The sequence below is a fragment of the Mya arenaria genome, chromosome 1, assembly GCF_026914265.1.
Source record: "Mya arenaria isolate MELC-2E11 chromosome 1, ASM2691426v1".
Classification (NCBI taxonomy): Eukaryota; Metazoa; Mollusca; class Bivalvia; order Myida; family Myidae; genus Mya; species Mya arenaria.
In genome coordinates, this window is record NC_069122.1 from 19313706 (window position 1) to 19332560 (window position 18855).

Sequence of the window (18855 nt, forward strand, 5' to 3'; positions counted from 1 at the left end):
GTTGCTGTACAGCCCCCCTCAACTGACTATACAACACACATTAGATTAGTGCAGGTGACCATGTCAGCAGAAGCGTTCAGACGTCTCGTTACTACGGTGATACAGTCGGTACATTCTGTGAAATGTTGGTTAGATGATTGTACAATAGAGCCTAATGAGGACGTGAGACAGCTGAAGGTGGAGATGGAGAACCAACGCGCTCTTCAGATGGTTGCTGTACAGCCCCCCTCAACTGACTATACAACACACATTACATTAAACACGATGACCATGTCAGCAGAAGCGTTCAGACGTCTCGTTACTACGGTGATACAGTCGGGACATTCTGTGGAATGTAGGTTACTGGGTTGTACAATAGAGCCAAATGAGGACGTGAGACAGTTGAAGGTGGGGATGGAGAACTTACCCGCCCTCAAAATAGTGATATTCGATCATAGGAACATTGTGTTCAACGTGAATGTAAAAGGTAGGTGACATATTTATAATTAAATATATAAATGATGAACATGATACAAAATATGTCCAGCTAATATTAAAATTTTCTTTATCAAATTTTCTTTATCAAAGCATTTTTATTTCGATTTGAAAATCATTTCAATCTGTTGTTATCAAAATAGAAAACAAATCAAATTACATTTCTAGTTCATTTTAGTATGTATTATATTTCTATATATGTTATTCTAACTGAAAAACTGTAATAAATGTGCCGAAGTTGTTTAACTATAAGTATGTATTTAAACATTATGACGTAATAATCGTTCTATGATTAACTGATAACTTACATTTATTTGAGTTATTTAAATAAACCATACGATAAACGCTGCCAATGTGAATAAACGAAAATAAAATGCCCATGTCGGGCTTTTAATTGCAAGACGTGTTTTTCCTATTAGGAGTTACAGTGTATAAACCATATATATCTTATAACTAAAAGTTACTTCACTAATTACAACCGTTGAAGCAATTATACACGAGCGCGAATCACGAGTTATGTATACCTTAAAACACGAGGGTAGTTGGTTGCTGGTGCAGTAACAGTTGTCACCATAATGTCCAAATGACCGTGCAAGAAGAAGCATGTATATTTTTGAGTTGCGCTGAAATTTGCCCTGAAGTTATTATTGCATGGTACTACTGGTTTCTGTTCGTATATAAAAGTTTGAGGTACAAGTAGTTTTAATGAGTATTCATTAAGTTGCTAGTGTGATCTACGAATACGGCCACACCAAACTGATTATATGATTAACATCCGAGCTGGGTAGGTTTTTAGCGCTCAGAAAAATAAGATAGGTGACTGGTCAGGAATCTCAAATCACCCATTTTGGGATGTTTTTCTTTAATTTCTGAACTGAATACCGATCTTATAAATAGTTGGCCTGTACGATCATTGATACCTCACTCATGTCCAGGTAGAAAGAACAAATCAAATCGTTTTCAAAGATATAATTACATATGAAATTAGTCACCAAGTTAAAAAGATTCACCTCATCACTGGCCGCTTTTAAATACACCTGATTTAATAAATGTTTTTTTAAATTGCCCTGGACCCCAAACCAATACATGCAGCAGATGACGCAATTTCACCCCGTGACATATATTCATATTTTTTAATAATACTATTATGTAAGCAGCACGTATTTATTATAAAATTGCAATTGTACACTTTCTACTTGTACGCAATTAGAATGTACTTGCCTGTATTGGGGCATATGCCGGGATTGGGGTGTAGGCAGGTGTTGGTATATAGCCCTGTATTTGGATATAGGCCGGGATTGGGATAAAGGCCGGGATTGGGGTATAGGCCGGGATTGGGATAAAGGCCGGGATTGGGATAAAGGCCGGGATTGGGGTATAGGCCGGGATTGGGATAAAGGCCGGGATTGGGGTATAGGCCGGGATTGGGGTATAGGCCGGGATTGGGGTATAGGCCGGGATTGGGGTATAGGCCGGGATTGGGATAAAGGCCGGGATTGGGGTATAGGCCGGGATTGGGATAAAGGCCGGGATTGGGGTATAGGCCGGGATTGGGATAAAGGCCGGGATTGGGGTATAGGCCGGGATTGGGATAAAGGCCGGGATTGGGGTATAGGCCGGGATTGGGATATAGGCCGGTATTGGGATATAGACCGGTATTTGGATATAAGCGGGGATTTGGATATAGGCCGGTAATGGGTTATAGCCCGGTATTTGGATATAGGTCGGTATTGGGATATAGACCGGTATTTGGATACAGGTTGGGATTGGGATAGAGGCTTGGATTATGATATATACCGGTATTTGGAAAAAGGCCAGTATTGGGATGTAGGCCGATATTGAGATAAAGGCCAATATTTGGATATATACCGGGGTTTGAATAGATGCCGTGATTAGTAATTAGGCCGAGATTAAGATAATATAAGGCTGGGACTGGGATATAGGCCGGGTTAAGGATAAACATTGTAGGCCAGGATAGGGATAAAGGCCGGTATTGGGATAAGGACGGGATCGGGATATAGGCTTGGATTGAGATAAAGTCATTGATATATAACCCGGGATTCGGATTTTGGCCTGTATTTGAGTATATGCCGGTAATGGGAAAAGGGCCGAGATTGGGAAATATGCTAGGATAAAGATAAAGGCCGGAATTGGCAAGTATTAGAGATAGGCCGTGAATTGGCCGGGATTAAGATATAGTCCGGGATTAAAATATAGGCCGAGATTTTGATATAGGCCGGGACTGAGATTAAGGCTTGGATTGAGATATAGGCCGATTTCCAGTAATCGAAGAGGATTCAAAATCTAAAAATCTAAATTTAAACAAAGGAATATGATTTTTTAAAGTAATAATATTGCAAGTAATCATTATCTAAGTCAGGTAAAATGTATCCTCTTTTATGATGAGCCGAGTACTACAAACTGACAAAGCAATAACGTTTCCCGGGCTACATGTATTCCAGAAATGTAGAACCAGGAATGATTCAAAACAAGATATATATCCGATCGTTTTAATTTCGATAATAAGTAAAATAAATACTGAGACGACTTCCAGGTAGAATCACAACATAAACACTTCACTTTTAACATTTATAGTATAGCATGTTATAACTTTTCAGCATCAACAGAACCGGAAGATGACGACGACGATGATGATGATGATGATGGTGGTGGTGATGATGATGATGATGATGATGGTGGTGGTGATGATGATGGTGGTGATGATGATGATGATGATGATGATGATGATGATGATGATGATGATGATGATGATGATGATGATGATGATGATGATGATGATGATGATGATGATGATGATGATGATGATGATGATGATGATTGGGACGACGACGGCGATGATGATAATGGTGAACTAGACGTGTCCTCCCATGGCCCTGGCTCCGTCAGTAAGTGGAGAATAAGAAGTAATAAAATATCATTTTTTTTTAAATAGCGCTTCAGCTAATAATACGATCTGAAGATTGGTGATAATGTTCTTGTTGGACGATGGTGTTGTTGTTGTTGGTGGTGGTGGTAGTTGCTGAGTATGTTGTTGTTGATGATGATAATAATAATGATGATGATGATGATGATGATGATGATGATGATGATGATGATGATGATGCTAAATTGCTTTGAATCGAAAGCAACTTTTGATTGTATAATAAGGCGTTGCCAAAATAGATGTTTGTTTCCGGTTCCGGTACTCTACTTTATTGTTTGCACCCAACCGATTCTTGATAGGTGACAACCGTCTTAAATTGTGTGACCGTTATTTTTCTCTCTTATTCTTCTTTAAGGAAACATTTTGTGTAGTTCATTGTGTGTTAAATAAGCTTTTATGGACTCAGACCAAATCACGGCTTTGTTTGTTGTGAAAATAATAGTGGACACAACTTTGCTCAAATAAATCCCGTCCTATCTAACCGATATCATTTTGGCCGTAAAATCGGAAATAAGCAATTTAGTTTTGTTACGCCTAATGATGCAGAAACTCTTTGTTTACCTGTTCTCATGACTTGTTGTTGTAGGTTTTTATATATTTCGTCTATTTGAAATGTAAGCACATGCATATGTTCCATCTTACAGCGTCCGTGGAACCGGACGTGACCGTAGCTGCAGCTGGGAACGATGCCCCTTGCTCCGACAGTAAGTAGCCGTGGTCCAATTTTAACAACAAAATAAATGCTGAATTTTTTTTTTTAAAAATAAATGAGAATTATTAAATTGATGAAAATACCATTTTTAAAATATCATTCCAGCTAGGGGTACGATATTATGAAAGTAAATAATGATCGCGCTTGTTGTTGTTGTTGTTGTTGTTGTTGATGATGATGATAATGATGATGATGATGATGATGATGATGATGATGATGATGATGATGATGATGATGATGATGATGACGACGTTTCTTTTTCTTGTATTGTTTTTTTTTTGCATGTATACTTTGTATAACTGCTATGCCACATTCGAAAACTAGTTCTTCTCAACAAGTTCACCATACTGATTTTCATCATCAATCTATGTTTGAATACAGATGTTTTTTATTTAAGGCTCCGACAACGGGAAGAAAGCTAAGATGACGCGCTTTCAGAAAGTACGAAGGTTTTTCAAAAACTTGGGAGGCAAGAAATCAAAGTGAAATGAAATTCTAAGGTACTTTAATTCCAACGTGTTCAAAATAGGATCAACGCTGACGCTCCAACCCCTTTAGTCAGAGGAAATGAATGACAGTTATGTGTTTCTTTTAGTGGTGTACAAGTTAATTGTCAAAAGTAGAAACCTGCTATCGATTAGAAGATCTTAAAAGACGATTCAAGTTGCGAATTTATGACAAAAATATGTTGATATTAATGTTTATAATGTTTGTCATTGTTTACAGAGGTTTATCAAAAGGCAATTGTGAATTTACGTCATTTCCGATGTGACATCATTTGGCTAACATTTGGCGACATTTTCAAAGTAAAGATCATTTTTGTTTGATTTGTAATGAATGATAATCATGAAATAAGATGAAAAGGTGTTTGTTTCAGTGTAAGAGTTCAATACAGTTCATCACGTGAACACCAGAGCAAATATTAAGGTGTTCACTCGGTAACAGATATTAGTTTCGTAGACTGAAACAAACAAGTACCCTCTATATGACTTGTAAAGCATACTCATTATAAAGTGTACTGTTGTTGTATATACAATTTTGATCTGTTCTTATATGCCTTACAAATAATAGTGATTTTAGAGTACATTATTACTGTAAATAGAGTATTATTTGTTGACATACTTATAAATGTTTTGTGCGTTAAAGTGATTTTAAAGGAACTCGTTCACGTTTAACAGGGCCAGACATAAAAAATATTCTTGTGAAATGGGAACAAAAATCAAGTTACATAAATGCAACATCATCACATGCATTAAATAAGAGCTCTCGTGCTAAAATCTATTTAAAGCTGCACTCTCACAGATTGAACGTTTTGACAACTTTTTTATTTATTGTCTTGGAACGAGCCAATTTTTGCGAAAATCCATGGAAACCAGTTATGAAAGACTGCTGACAAAAATTTAGATGGTAGATTTTTATATTTAAGTTCAAAAATTGATGTTTTATGCACTTTTCTTAAACCGTTAGTAACGGCTTAAGCCATAAAACATGAATTTTTGAACGGAAATATGAAAATCTACGATCTGATTTTTTGTCAGCAATCTTATAGCATTGGTTTGCAGATATTTACGCAATACATTGCTCTTTTCAAGACAAAAATTAAAAAAGTTGTAAAAATGGTAATTCTGTGAGAGTGCGGCTGTAAATACGTCACATAACAAGTTGAGTCGTAACAAGCTCTAATTTACCGAAAAGCATTAATAACGCTGTTGAAAACTTTATTTTTGGCTTTTCACAAAATTCTGTTTAAATAAGTATTTTCCAGTTAATGGTTCCTGTTTGTCCAACTAAGTGATTAAAAATAACTGAATATTAAGTTTGAAAAAAATGTTACCTTCATCAAATATGTGAGTGAGTTCCTTTAAAGTGTCTCATTACTATGATATTGTGTATTGCCACTTTTACAGCGACATATTGAACCAATGCAAACATACATTTATACAAGTTATGGATCATATATACAGTTCAGAGAAATGTATGGAATGAAATAATGAAAAATGCAATTAATCATTTATAATAGCCTATTACACATGATTGATTGAATTTCTCATTATTTCATAACTAATAACAACTAATTGGCAACTATAAACGACAACATATATCATTTATGGTGTGTGTCATCAGACTTTAGATTCATATGTTTGTTGCCTTTAAGATGTTAGTATCCTATCGAAAACGAAACTTTAGTTACACAATAATTAAAGACAGCATTTGTCCGTAAATGAACACTAGGCAGACTTAAAACCTACTGCAAGTTGAAAATAGGGTTGAATTACCTGATTCCTTATATCTGCATTATTACATGAATGAAGTCAGAACTTTGCAACTCTGTAGTACATTTTTGATGATCAAACAGAAAGGCGAAAAGATAAAATAGAGGCGTTTTAAAATGCGGTAGCGTCCGTAATATTTAAGCATCCTATAAAAGCAAGTATTTTTAGACGCAATAATTCATGTATTATATCACTTACAACTGTTCACTCCGGCACGTACTTTCTGTCTGTATTGTTACTAGACTGAATATTTACACATATTTTTCATGTACATGTACAATGATTCTCTGTAGTATGTTACCGTTACATTTTACACTTATCTGATTCAAGTAAGACTATTACAAAAGTAATTTTTGGAAGTTTTAGTGATCTCCCTTAGCCTCCCTATAGTTTCGTCTTGTAAAGGTTGTCCGATATAGGGAGTTAATTAAACTCTCATCATAGAACAACACGTGTATATATGTTTGTGTATACTGTTTATTAACACTTATCGTTGATTATACATTAAAGTTATTGACATGTTACTTCAATTGATCAATTGCATTATGAACGTTTTTGATTTACTGAGCTTATGGAGTTGATTTTATTGCTTATTTGATAACAAAAGTTTTGGGTTGTTTTGTTTTGTAATATGCATGCATTGAATCACCTGAAAACACTATATTGTATATATGTATTTGTCCGCATTGGCCATGGCCTTCTGGGTATTCTGTAAATAAATCCTGAATCGTGAAAATATTTTTTGTACGCTATAGTGGTTTCAGAATAAATTTAATAACTGTTATTTGAGTAAATATATAGTGTACGCTATAGTATTTTCAGAATGCATTCGATTAGTGTAAATAGCGTTTCATTAGTATAGATATGTAATGTAGATTTTAGTGATTTATCTGATAGTTCTGCGTCTGAAAATGTGTTAGTAAGCGAGTCCTTGACGACTTTTCAAACATATTTTCTGGATTATGTGTGTTATATGATGACGAGTGTCCGATTTTTCTTATAACATTATATATCACACCTCCAACATAAATGAAGCAACGCCAGGACTGGTCAGCACTCACGCGGTGACCACATATTTTTTCCAAATTGGTTCACTATAATAACTACCAAAATGATGTTTATTTTCCGATTCCAATAAATGAATGCAATATTTTCCAAATTTTGATAAATGTAAACGTGTTTGAGATGTGATATATACATTATGGCGTTAGTAGGTGACCCGATATTGTTACCATTGCCTCGTATATCCCATATCGGGTCAGTTACTTGCCCCGTAACTTATCAAATTGACGTCACTTGACCTGACTCTTGTATAACTTAAAAGTCGAACTGCTCAAACTAATATGACATCATATAATAATGTCCCACGATAAATGGTCGTTATCTCAGCTAAGAGGTCAAGGTAAATATTCCAAATCAAGTTGGCCTGCTTTGGTTTTTATCATAATACTTCATGTTTCAACAATTACTTTGTTTTATCCGACTTTACATACCATTCTGAACTCCTCTGCCATTTTTATCGAAAACAACCTCGGTTGTATTCCGAAGTAGTTTGTAAATTTTTGTATAATCTTTCATTAAATGTAGTGTTTTAGAGTTGTATTTATTGATGTAAGTTTAAATTGATTGCCAGTTAAGTGTTTTATTGCAAACATAATTAAGATTCCGAAGAGTTAAGTCATGAAGTTTAACTGCTAAATAAAATTACTACGCGATCTTCTTGCAGCGGACTTAAACTTATCGCTTTTTGAGTATGTAAACCGTCCAAATACATCCGAGGTTGTTTTCGATAAAAATGGCCGAGGAGCTCCGAATGCTTTACATACTTGCAGAGCAATATGAAAATATGTATTGTGTGGCAGGTACATCAAAAATAAAAGGTTATGGCCTTGCTTAATGGCCAATGGTGACAAGTAAAAGTAATAATTTTTATTATAGTTTTTTTTTCCTTTTAAGGTCATTAGACTAATGACAAGCTGATTTCACTTAAACATTTTGTTATATTCTGTTATCATATATACAGTGATTATCCAACATTAATTCGACCTATTTAGGGATATTGCTCCCTTTCCAGTGACATTTTGTTCATTTAACATGTTAACTATTTTATTTTGGAGAATGACATTTTGTGTTATTCATACAAACATAAATTAGTAAAAAATGGTCAATTCCGGTAAAAAAGGAAATTTTAAAATAGAAAATGCAAAACCATATTTTTAAAGGTATTGTTTTCATGACTTGTTTCATGATTTAGATATTTGAATACGAATGATTCAAGTTATGAAAAAACTTTCAGTTTATATTAATATATATGGTACCTGAACGTATGTTAATGTTGTTTGCAATTAATTTACTTTCCTATGTGTATAATTATAATGTTCAATTACTGAACTACGTAGATGGAACATGAACGTAAGTTCACGGTGTCTGCAATTTGTTCGCTCTTCACATGTAATTAATTATGAAGTTCATTTATTGAACTTAGTAGACAGTACATGAACGTAAGTTTATGGTGTCTGCAATGTTTTCACTCTTCACATGTTGAAAATAGATTGTTCAATTATTAAACTATGTAGACGGTTCATAGACGTAAGTAATTAGTGTCAGCAATGTATGTGCCTTTCCCATGTTAACTGAATTATATAGTTGAATAATTGAACAAATATTTTGACTTGTTTAAATGGTTAACTACAAGGCATATCCTTGTAGTGTCCATGGTATTATTATTGTTTCACTCTGTGCATATAAACCTTGTCCTGTGTGAATATGGTTGCTATGTATACATTGAAGCATTATTTATATTCCTTGTATTAATGAGTTCATTTAAGAATCTTGCGCTTATGCCGTATGAACGCACTCGGGCACGCGAGCAAATTCCATGAAACTTGCTTGCAATATTTAGTCATTTAAATCCACCCTGCATAATGCCATGTCCACTTTATGTTTTCATGGTTTATGTGTATGTTATTTGTTAAGAAACCAAATAAGGAGCTATATGTATATGTATGTTCATATATATTATATATGATATATGGACATGTATATATGATCATTGTGTTGTTTAATTGTTTAAGTACGTTCATATGTATACGATAAAACTTGTATGTTATAATTGTGGAATTGAGAATTATCGTATTTGTAAAGTATGAATGGATATAGAGGAATGCCATTAACTGTTGATTTGTATGGATAGAGTTATTTTACTAGAAGACAAAAATAAAGATTCTCGGATAATCATGAGTGTGATGGAAGGCAGTTCTTTTATTTTAATTTTTAAATTTTGTTCCATGGAATAGATATTGATAGTAAGATTTTGTTAAATATACATATTGTGATAGAGCTGACACCGAATGTTAATAGAAGACTATGTTTAAAATGAAAAGATTTGATTGAAGGGAGCTAGATTAATCTTAAAGATTGTTAGCCATTGGGACATTAATAGTTAAGTCTGTGAGCTATAAATGAGTGCGATAAAAGGGACTAGCAACGATTGATAGTTATGACTGAGTGTGATTTAGAGGGGATAAAAAGATAAGTTAGTTAGTTATAAATGAGTGTGATGTAAGGGAGATTAATAGTTTAGCTTGTAACTTATGAATGATTGTGTTTAAGAGAGACAAATTTTAAAGGTTTTTAGCATAAATAAATGTTATGTAAGGGAGATTATTAGTTGAGTTTGTAAGCTTTGAATAGGTGTGTTTTAAGAGGGAATAATCTAAAATATTTTAGCTATGAATTGGTGTGATTTATTCGAAATTTATAGTCAAACCTGTTAGTTATGAATGCGTGTGTTTTAAGAGACATTAACATTCAAGATTTATAGCTATGAATTAGTTTGATTGAAGGGAGATTAATAGTAAAGACTGTTAGCTAGGTATGACTGAAATATAAGGAAGAATAATCTTTAAGATTGTTAGCTACGAATAAGTGTGATTTAAGTAAGATTTATCTTAAATAATATTCGAATTTGATGGCATGGACCTTATTCTTAAAGTTTTTTTAATAAACAAGTGTGGTTGATTGAAAAACAAATCATGTGAGCGATTAAGGACCATCGTCGCTCTCTTGTTCTTTAAACTAACGTGTTGTTGTTTTTTAAACAAAAGATCATTATATTGTCACAACGTCCAACGTTTTCAATGATATTATTTTAGGTACGTATAAGAAAAGCGAACTATGTTGTAAGATATGGAACGTGTTTAAATGATGTCAACACCTCATTTTGTGTAACTATAAGGTTGTCGGAGATCGGCTCGTTCTAATTCTAGTAGACCATACATGTTTACTAAAAAAAGATTTCAGCTTTATGTAGACACTAAACGTTGATCGGGTTTTGGGGGATTTCGGTCTATTACGATTGAGGCTGCCGATTATCGATAACTTTGTCTCGAAATCTAATTATTCTATGTGGGTTTATCCTCGGAGTCCATCAATAGAAAATGCTTAAAACAAGATATAACAATTATTTTGCATTCTTAAAAAGCTGCATTTTATCATTGAAACAATACTTCAACATATAAACAGCATAATAATTTGCTTTATTGTTCATTATTTGTTTAGTGCACTTATCTTAAACGTTTTATGAACTTTTGACTTCAATTAATCTCAGTTAAACGAAAAATGATCGAAATGGCTTGTCCGATTATTCAAATGATCAATTATGACCGATTTTAAATCTCCCGTATAACTATGTGTTTTAATGGAAAACCCTCCATTTAAGGTGTCTGACAAGTAGGTAGGAAATACTTATACATGCTTGATGTGTAGCCTCCGACTTCTCAGCAATGTTTAATTAAATATCATCCTGTTAGGTTGTAGGCATTTTATTCTCACAATATACGTAGGTGACATTTTTGTCAATAAAAATATCAATCAAGCGTAATAATTATATTGATGTTTTGTTGCTACTGCTTCATATTATGAAGTGCTGCCTGGGCACATTTGTTCATATTCCAGCACACATATATTTACCACATACTCCGCCCTTCTTATACGTACCAGAGCCGCCATCTCATTGGAATGTTTTGAATTACGTTAATGATAAAAAACATTATATGTATACATGTTAAAACCAAATGATATCAGAATGAAATAAAAAGAATGAATGTTTACATTGCTTGTTTTATGTTTTTGGGTTGATTATGTCCTACTTACTTTTTAAGATGTATACTATTACACCACGTGTTTTCAAACGCCTTGAAGCGACGTCATAACGTACGTCGCAGACGACTGCCTCGATGCGAATAATTGCACGTTAGATGTAAGATTAGACCTGGTGCCGTATTCACTTACGTCTTGAGTCTGATTTTGAGACTCAGACTTAGGAAACTGATTGTTTTAATGTTAAAAATATCTATAACTTTATTAAAGATGTGTGCCTTATTGTATATCAGATTATGTGTAACATATACAGCAATTAGGGCCATATTTGCTCCTGTAATGACATTTCAACAACAAACAATTAAATTTTGCCTTTCTGAATCTTAAACTCCGACCCAGGATATTGATGAATAGGGTCCCAGGATTTCTGTCTTTTGGACGTTAGACTTTCATAGCAAAATCAATGGTTAATTGTCCGTGAGTTAAATGCCTTTCGCATAATATTTATTATTTATAAGAGACTCGATTACTTTCTTTGACTTTGGCAATACCTTTTTTTAACCGTATTGACATTGAAATAATCCATATACATTCATAAGAAACTAATCTCTCAATTAAACTCTGGTAAAAGACTGAAAGTGGGGCTCCACAAGCAGCGTAGACGGCGCCATCTTTCATTAAAAATGGTGAAGAAATAGTAAAGTTATCTTTGTTTAAAGACTTTTTAAAATCAAAATATTGCCTTCCTACGTAGCATTTATGACGCAATCTATCACGTGATATACACACACTGTTATCGAAGTGTTTGATGAAACTAATCACCTTATGAAACTCCGGTAATAAAACAAAGGCGTGGCTCTTTAAGCGGCACAGACTACCATTTGTTTCATTAAAAAAGGAGTAATAAAAGAAAAGTTGTCTTTGATTTAAGTCTTCATTTTAAGCAAAATGTTGCCTTCTGACGTAGTATATATGACGTAATTCATCACGTATAGATCTATTTGTACACATTAAAGTTGAAACCTTCAATCAAGTGCTGATATCGAACCAGTGCATTGAATTTTTAATGAGTTTACCTGTATTCTTGACATTTATCGATATGGATGTATTTGAATAGCTTTCTATTCACGTTGTTAACATTTGGTTTTAACATCGACACAAAAGTTGTTATCGAGCGTTTGTGTATGTCTGGTCCGCCATCTTGAGTCCGGTAAACAGGACGGTTAATACTTTTCCCAACCTCTTCTGGTAGGAAAAAAATACCACGGCAAATAGCTTGGTAAAAACTTGTTTAAGTGTTATACATTTGCTTGCAGCCAATTGACCCGAAAAATAAACAACGGTAAAATATCACTATGGGTAAACTTGCTTTTACGGTTGACTGCTGATGGAAACGTTGAATTAAAGAGATAATAAAGAGGTTCAAAACACCATAAATAGTACAAATAGCTAAACAAACATGTACAAGTAACACACGTACATACACAAGTAACACATGTAAGTGCAAAAGTTGCACATGTACGTGCACAAGTTTAACACGTACTTGCACAAGTTACACACGTACTTGTACAAGTAACTCTCGTGCGTACTAAACAGGTACGTAAACAAGTTACACACGTACTTGTACAAGTAACTCTCGTGCGTACTAAACAGGTACGTAAACAAGTTACACATATACTTGTACAAGTAACTCTCGTGCGTACTAAACAGGTACGTAAACAAGTTACACACGTACTTGTACAAGTAACTCTCGTGCGTACTAAACAAGTACGTAAACAAGTTACACACGTACTTGTACAAGTAACTCTCGTGCGTACTAAACAAGTACGTAAACAAGTTACACACGTACTTGTACAAGTAACTCTCGTGCGTACTAAACAGGTACGTAAACAAGTTACACACGTACTTGTACAAGTAACTCTCGTGCGTACTAAACAAGTACGTAAACAAGTTACACACGTACTTGTACAAGTAACTCTCGTGCGTACTAAACAAGTACGTAAACAAGTTACACACATACTTGTACAAGTAACTCTCGTGCGTACTAAACAAGTACGTAAACAAGTTACACACGTACTTGTACAAGTAACTCTCGTGCGTACTAAACAGGTACGTAAACAAGTTACACACGTACTTGTACAAGTAACTCTCGTGCGTACTAAACAGGTACGTAAACAAGTTACACACGTACTTGTACAAGTAACTCTCGTGCGTACTAAACAGGTACGTAAACAAGTTACACACGTACTTGTACAAGTAACTCTCGTGCGTACTAAACAAGTACGTAAACAAGTTACACACGTACTTGTACAAGTAACTCTCGTGCGTACTAAACAGGTACGTAAACAAGTTACACACGTACTTGTACAAGTAACTCTCGTGCGTACTAAACAGGTACGTAAACAAGTTACACACGTACTTCTACAAGTAACTCTCGTGCGTACTAAACAGGTACGTAAACAAGTTACACTTGTACTTGTACAAGTAACTCTCGTGCGTACTAAACAGGTACGTAAACAAGTTACACACGTACTTCTACAAGTAACTCTCGTGCGTACTAAACAGGTACGTAAACAAGTTACACACGTACTTGTACAAGTAACTCTCGTGCGTACTAAACAGGTACGTAAACAAGTTGCACACGTACTTGTACAAGTAACTCTCGTGCGTACTAAACAGGTACGTAAACATACTTGTACAAGGTACACACGAATGTTTTTAAGTTGAAGATGTACGTACATAAGTTAAACACGTACGTGTACCCAAGTTACACACGTACGTGCATGAGTTACTTATGTACGTGCACAAGTTTCTCATGTACGTGCACATTCAAGGATGACGTAGTACACACAAAGAACCCCACACGTACACACACAGTACAAGTAACACATATACGTGCACATACCAGGATGACGTAGTACACACAAAATAACCAACACGTACACATACAGTACGAGTTACACATACACATGCACGAACAAGGATGACGCAGTACACACAAAGTACACGTACAGTACAAGCTGTGACTGGCAACCTCTCTATTACACAATGCGGGCTTACGCGGAGTTTCTTAATCAGGTATGCATTCGCCGCTCGCCTCGACGAATCCTCAAGCACACTCGCAAACACCCGATGAAGGGTTACATATGGAGTTCTGGTTGGCAGGATCCCTCCCCTGCTTCGCATCCACAGAACGTGTGACCGTCTCTTCATTGGCAAATGTCCACACACCGGAAGGGACGGCACTCGGCATTCGAATCCTCACAAAACCCGCAACATTCCTCCCCGACGTCGACAGCTGACATGAAGTAAAATCATTATTTTATGTGTAAAAACTATGATGTTTTCTGTTGTTTTTGCCGATGTTTAAACAAATTCCAAAGTGTGAGTCATCAGAAAACAAGCAGGACGTTAAAGACGCTATAAGTTGGCTTGTTCCTATCGTTTCCATTCTATAATTAAAACGTTTGTAGATGAGTTTTCTGTTGACTTATCTTAAGTTAATAACATTGCTACCTGTGCACAGTCTTTAGGTAAACATGATTGTGTGAAGAAATTATATTTATTGCCTACCTTCACAGGGGCAGTCCCTGTCACTGTCCCCTCTCCCATCGTTATCGTTGATGACTATCTGCACCGACCGCTCCTCCCTCTCAACTAGGGCCGCATACGAACACACGCACAGCTGAAAAGAAAGTAACGTATAGTTCGAATACATTTCTTTTTATCAAAATAAGAAAAAAACAAAGAAGTGTTACTTTAGTTAATGTATTCATGGATGTGTTATTATTAATTTAATATAAGCTTGCAGCCGGATATCATGAGTAATAATATTGTCTTTAATCGGGAGTTCAACTATACAGGCTCCACGCAGTGTTCTTCCAGTAATCACTGCCACAATGAAAATCACGTGACCATGTATCATATCGGTAATGGTTGTTAATTATATTTAAATTTATAAAAACAAGTAACTTCAATGCACCGTAATTACTTGAAATTTGATAGAAAGTATATTAAACTGTGAAAAGAAAAGATATTTAAATTTTAATACTGTTAAAATCCGGTTGTACGTGCACATGGAATCAGAGATCTAACCTGCTGTCAGGGGAGATCACTGCGTTGGAGAATTAGCAAAACCATGCAGTGTAAAATCACCTCCGATATTGCGGGGAATTTGGGCGGGATACAGTTATATTAGGAACATCTTAATAGGTTCAAGCATTATTTAAATGTTCAACGATAATATAGTTCATTCATTGTTGTATCCCCTGTAAATAAAGATATACTCGCAGCATTTTACATCCATTTCAAAGTCTGAGGTTTAATATGCATAAACTTTTCAACTCGAGTCTGTTTCCTGGGCAGAAACCAGTACTGCGTCTGTTTTGAGAGGTACCCTTTTTAGGATCGCTATTCTATCATATAGTGCTCTTTAGAAAATACACGACACACGAATACAAATACAAAACAACCATTTGCAGACATAATTTCAATATATGATGAAGAACCTGATGAGAAAAGCCGCACGGACTTCGTGAAAACGTAACCAAAACAATGAGAACTACAGGGACTAAGCTATGAAAACTATCAAGTATAAAGATAAAATGACAAATTCAAACAAACTCCGAACAAGAGACACATAAAACAAGACAAGCAACATTAAACACATTAAACATATATTTAACCTATTAAAAAAAGTTTTTAGGTGTACATGTATTAGTGTGTATCTATTCAAATTTACGCGGTTTTATTTGAGTCAGCGACTATAAAGTTACTCACAGCTTTTGGTGATATGAAAAGGGGAAGTAACCACTAAGTACCATCAGTTCTGATTGATAAATGTTAAATAAATTGTTGAAAGAGGTGTTTCTCTTTCTGAGGTTCGTAAGGGTTTTTCCTTTACCACCAAATCGCCGATATAACAAGCATACGTTTTTGTAGATGACGCTGACAGCGAAATTGAACTTATATTACAATTTAATTATATTTTGGAATCCCGTTAAAATACCGGGCAGATTATTTATCAGAATGAAACAGAAAACAATGTTTTCAGAATTGGGTTTTCCTTGCTATCATACGAACGCTGGACCCCTGGTAAATGCTTTATCAGTGAATACACACATGCGACTTGTATTCACAGTTAGACTTTCTGTAATAAGGCAATCAGAACTTGGTACGTCTTGTGGTTGATTTTCCCATACTGAATATTTAAAATTTAATGTGAATCCAATCTTTAATTTTGGATTCGGAGAGAGAGAGAGAGAGAGAACTCACCAACATTTCTCTTTGACGAATCATACTCTTTTATTATTTTATTTCCCTTTTTTGTTATATCAATAAACAGAATCCTTTCTTGTTAATTTAAATTATGTAAAGTAAAAGAGGACTAACCAACAGTACTCTTTGAAGAATCATCCTGTTTTATAAGTTATTTTACCATTCTTCGTTCTACTTATATAATAAGTATATAATTTATCAATAAAAATAATAAATTAAACCATGTAAAATACAAGAGGATACACCATTTTATAAAAGCCAGTTACATGTGTTACCATGTTAAAAAGAAATCAAAGTTGTTTTTCTCATTTTTATGCGAGCTCAAGCATGTTTTTTTTCCTGATATTCCCAGCTGTCCATACCATTTACATGATTGACACTAATAAATATCCTTATAGGTACATAAAAAGTACCACCAAGAAGTGCCGACGTAAATAGTATTTTAAATATGAAAGGCATAACGTGTTAGGCTACTTTTCACAAACATAGAATCGGTATTCAATTTATAAAAACATTGTGTTTTATTTAGTTGTCTCCTAGCTCTGAATTGCTTGTTTTGGGGTTGTTTCATATATAAATGCGGACAGAAAATAATCCATAACACAATTAAAACTTCAGAACAAGCCTTTTAGTCTTACGTGTAGGTAAGATCCTGTTTAACTACAGTGACACGCCAATTAGCCTTACATCTAGGTAAGATCCTGTTTGGATCCTGTTTAACTACAGGGACACACCCATTAGCCTTACATATATGTAAGATCCTGGTTAACTACAGGGACAAGCCCATTAGCCTTACATTTAGATAATCTTGTTTAACTACAGTGACACACCCATTAGCCTTACATCTAGGTAAGATCCTGTTTAACTACAGGGACACGCCTATTAGCATTACATCTAGGTAAGATCCTGTTTAACTACAGGGACACGCCCATTAGCCTTACATCTAGGTAAGATCCTGTTTAACTACAGTGACACGCCCATTAGCCTTACATCTAGGTAAGATCCTGTTCAACTACAGTGACACGCCCATTAGCCTTACATCTAGGTAAAATCCTGTTTAACTACAGTGACACGCCCATTAGCCTTACAACTGGGTAAGATCCTGTTTAACTACAGGGACACGCCCATTAGCCTTACATGTAGGTAAGATCCTGTTTAACTACAGGGACACACCCATTATCCTTACATCTAGGTAAGACCCTGTTTAACTACAGGGACACGCCCATTAGCCTTATATTTAGCTAAGATCCTGTTTAACTACAGGGACCCGCCCATTAGCCTTACATTTAGGTAAGATCCTGTTTAACTACAGGTACACGTCCATTTGCCTCACATGTAGGTAAGATCCTGTTTAACTACAATGACACGCCCATTACCCTAACATGTAGGTAAGATCCTGTTTAACTAAAGGGACACACCCATTAGACTTACATTTAAATTCTCCAAATTAACGCATAATACCTCTTAGCCGGGAATAATTCTTCAAATTAACGCATAATACCTCTTATACCCGTAACAATTCTCCAAATTAACGCATTATAAAGATAAAAGACCATCAAATAGATTCCTTATACTTTACTAAAGGTAACGGGACATCAAAATTAGACGCATTATACCCCTATTAAGGTAACAGGTCACCAAATAAGCTCCTTATACCTTACCAAAAATAACATGATTCAGCGGCACGTGTCAAACAGGAAACAAAATCAAACCGCCTGACTTCGCGTACTAACAAAAGAGATGGAGAATCTGCTCTCCTGATTTTGGCAATTTTAAAGTAATGTTCAAACCATTTTTTGTTAAAGCTCGATAAAGAACTTGATATGGCAAACAGGCTTCGAATAGTTAGAAACTGACTACAGAACAAATGCCACATGTTACAATTGAATATAACTACGTCGTTAAGATATCGCTTCTTTTTCGGAAAAGTAATTTCAGGCTTATACGATATGTACATTGATATTTGACATTATATTTTGTTTTTCGTCCAATTTTTGCCAACACTTCAAAAACCTGCCCCACGTCGACCAAGCTGTTACTTGAGAAGGATTGAAATAGTATACAATTGATCTAGC

At 34.9% G+C, this 18855-nt stretch overlaps 2 protein-coding genes across 2 annotated transcripts in view; one reads left to right on the forward strand and one right to left on the reverse strand.

The window, feature by feature from the left end:
- The window catches only part of LOC128217087 (uncharacterized), a 42558-nt gene extending 31044 nt beyond the window's left edge, over nt 1-11514 (forward strand). Inside the window, exons 6-9 of the mRNA XM_052924376.1 lie at nt 1-466; nt 3093-3380; nt 4063-4122; nt 4528-11514. The exon at nt 1-466 is cut by the window's left edge and continues 828 nt beyond it. Coding sequence (XP_052780336.1) covers nt 1-466; nt 3093-3380; nt 4063-4122; nt 4528-4616 — 903 coding nt within the window. The 3' untranslated portion in view covers nt 4617-11514. The remainder of the gene's footprint in view (nt 467-3092; nt 3381-4062; nt 4123-4527) is intronic.
- The window catches only part of LOC128224324 (tRNA N6-adenosine threonylcarbamoyltransferase, mitochondrial-like), a 451923-nt gene that overhangs the window by 406907 nt on the left and 26161 nt on the right, over nt 1-18855 (reverse strand). The window lies entirely within an intron of this gene.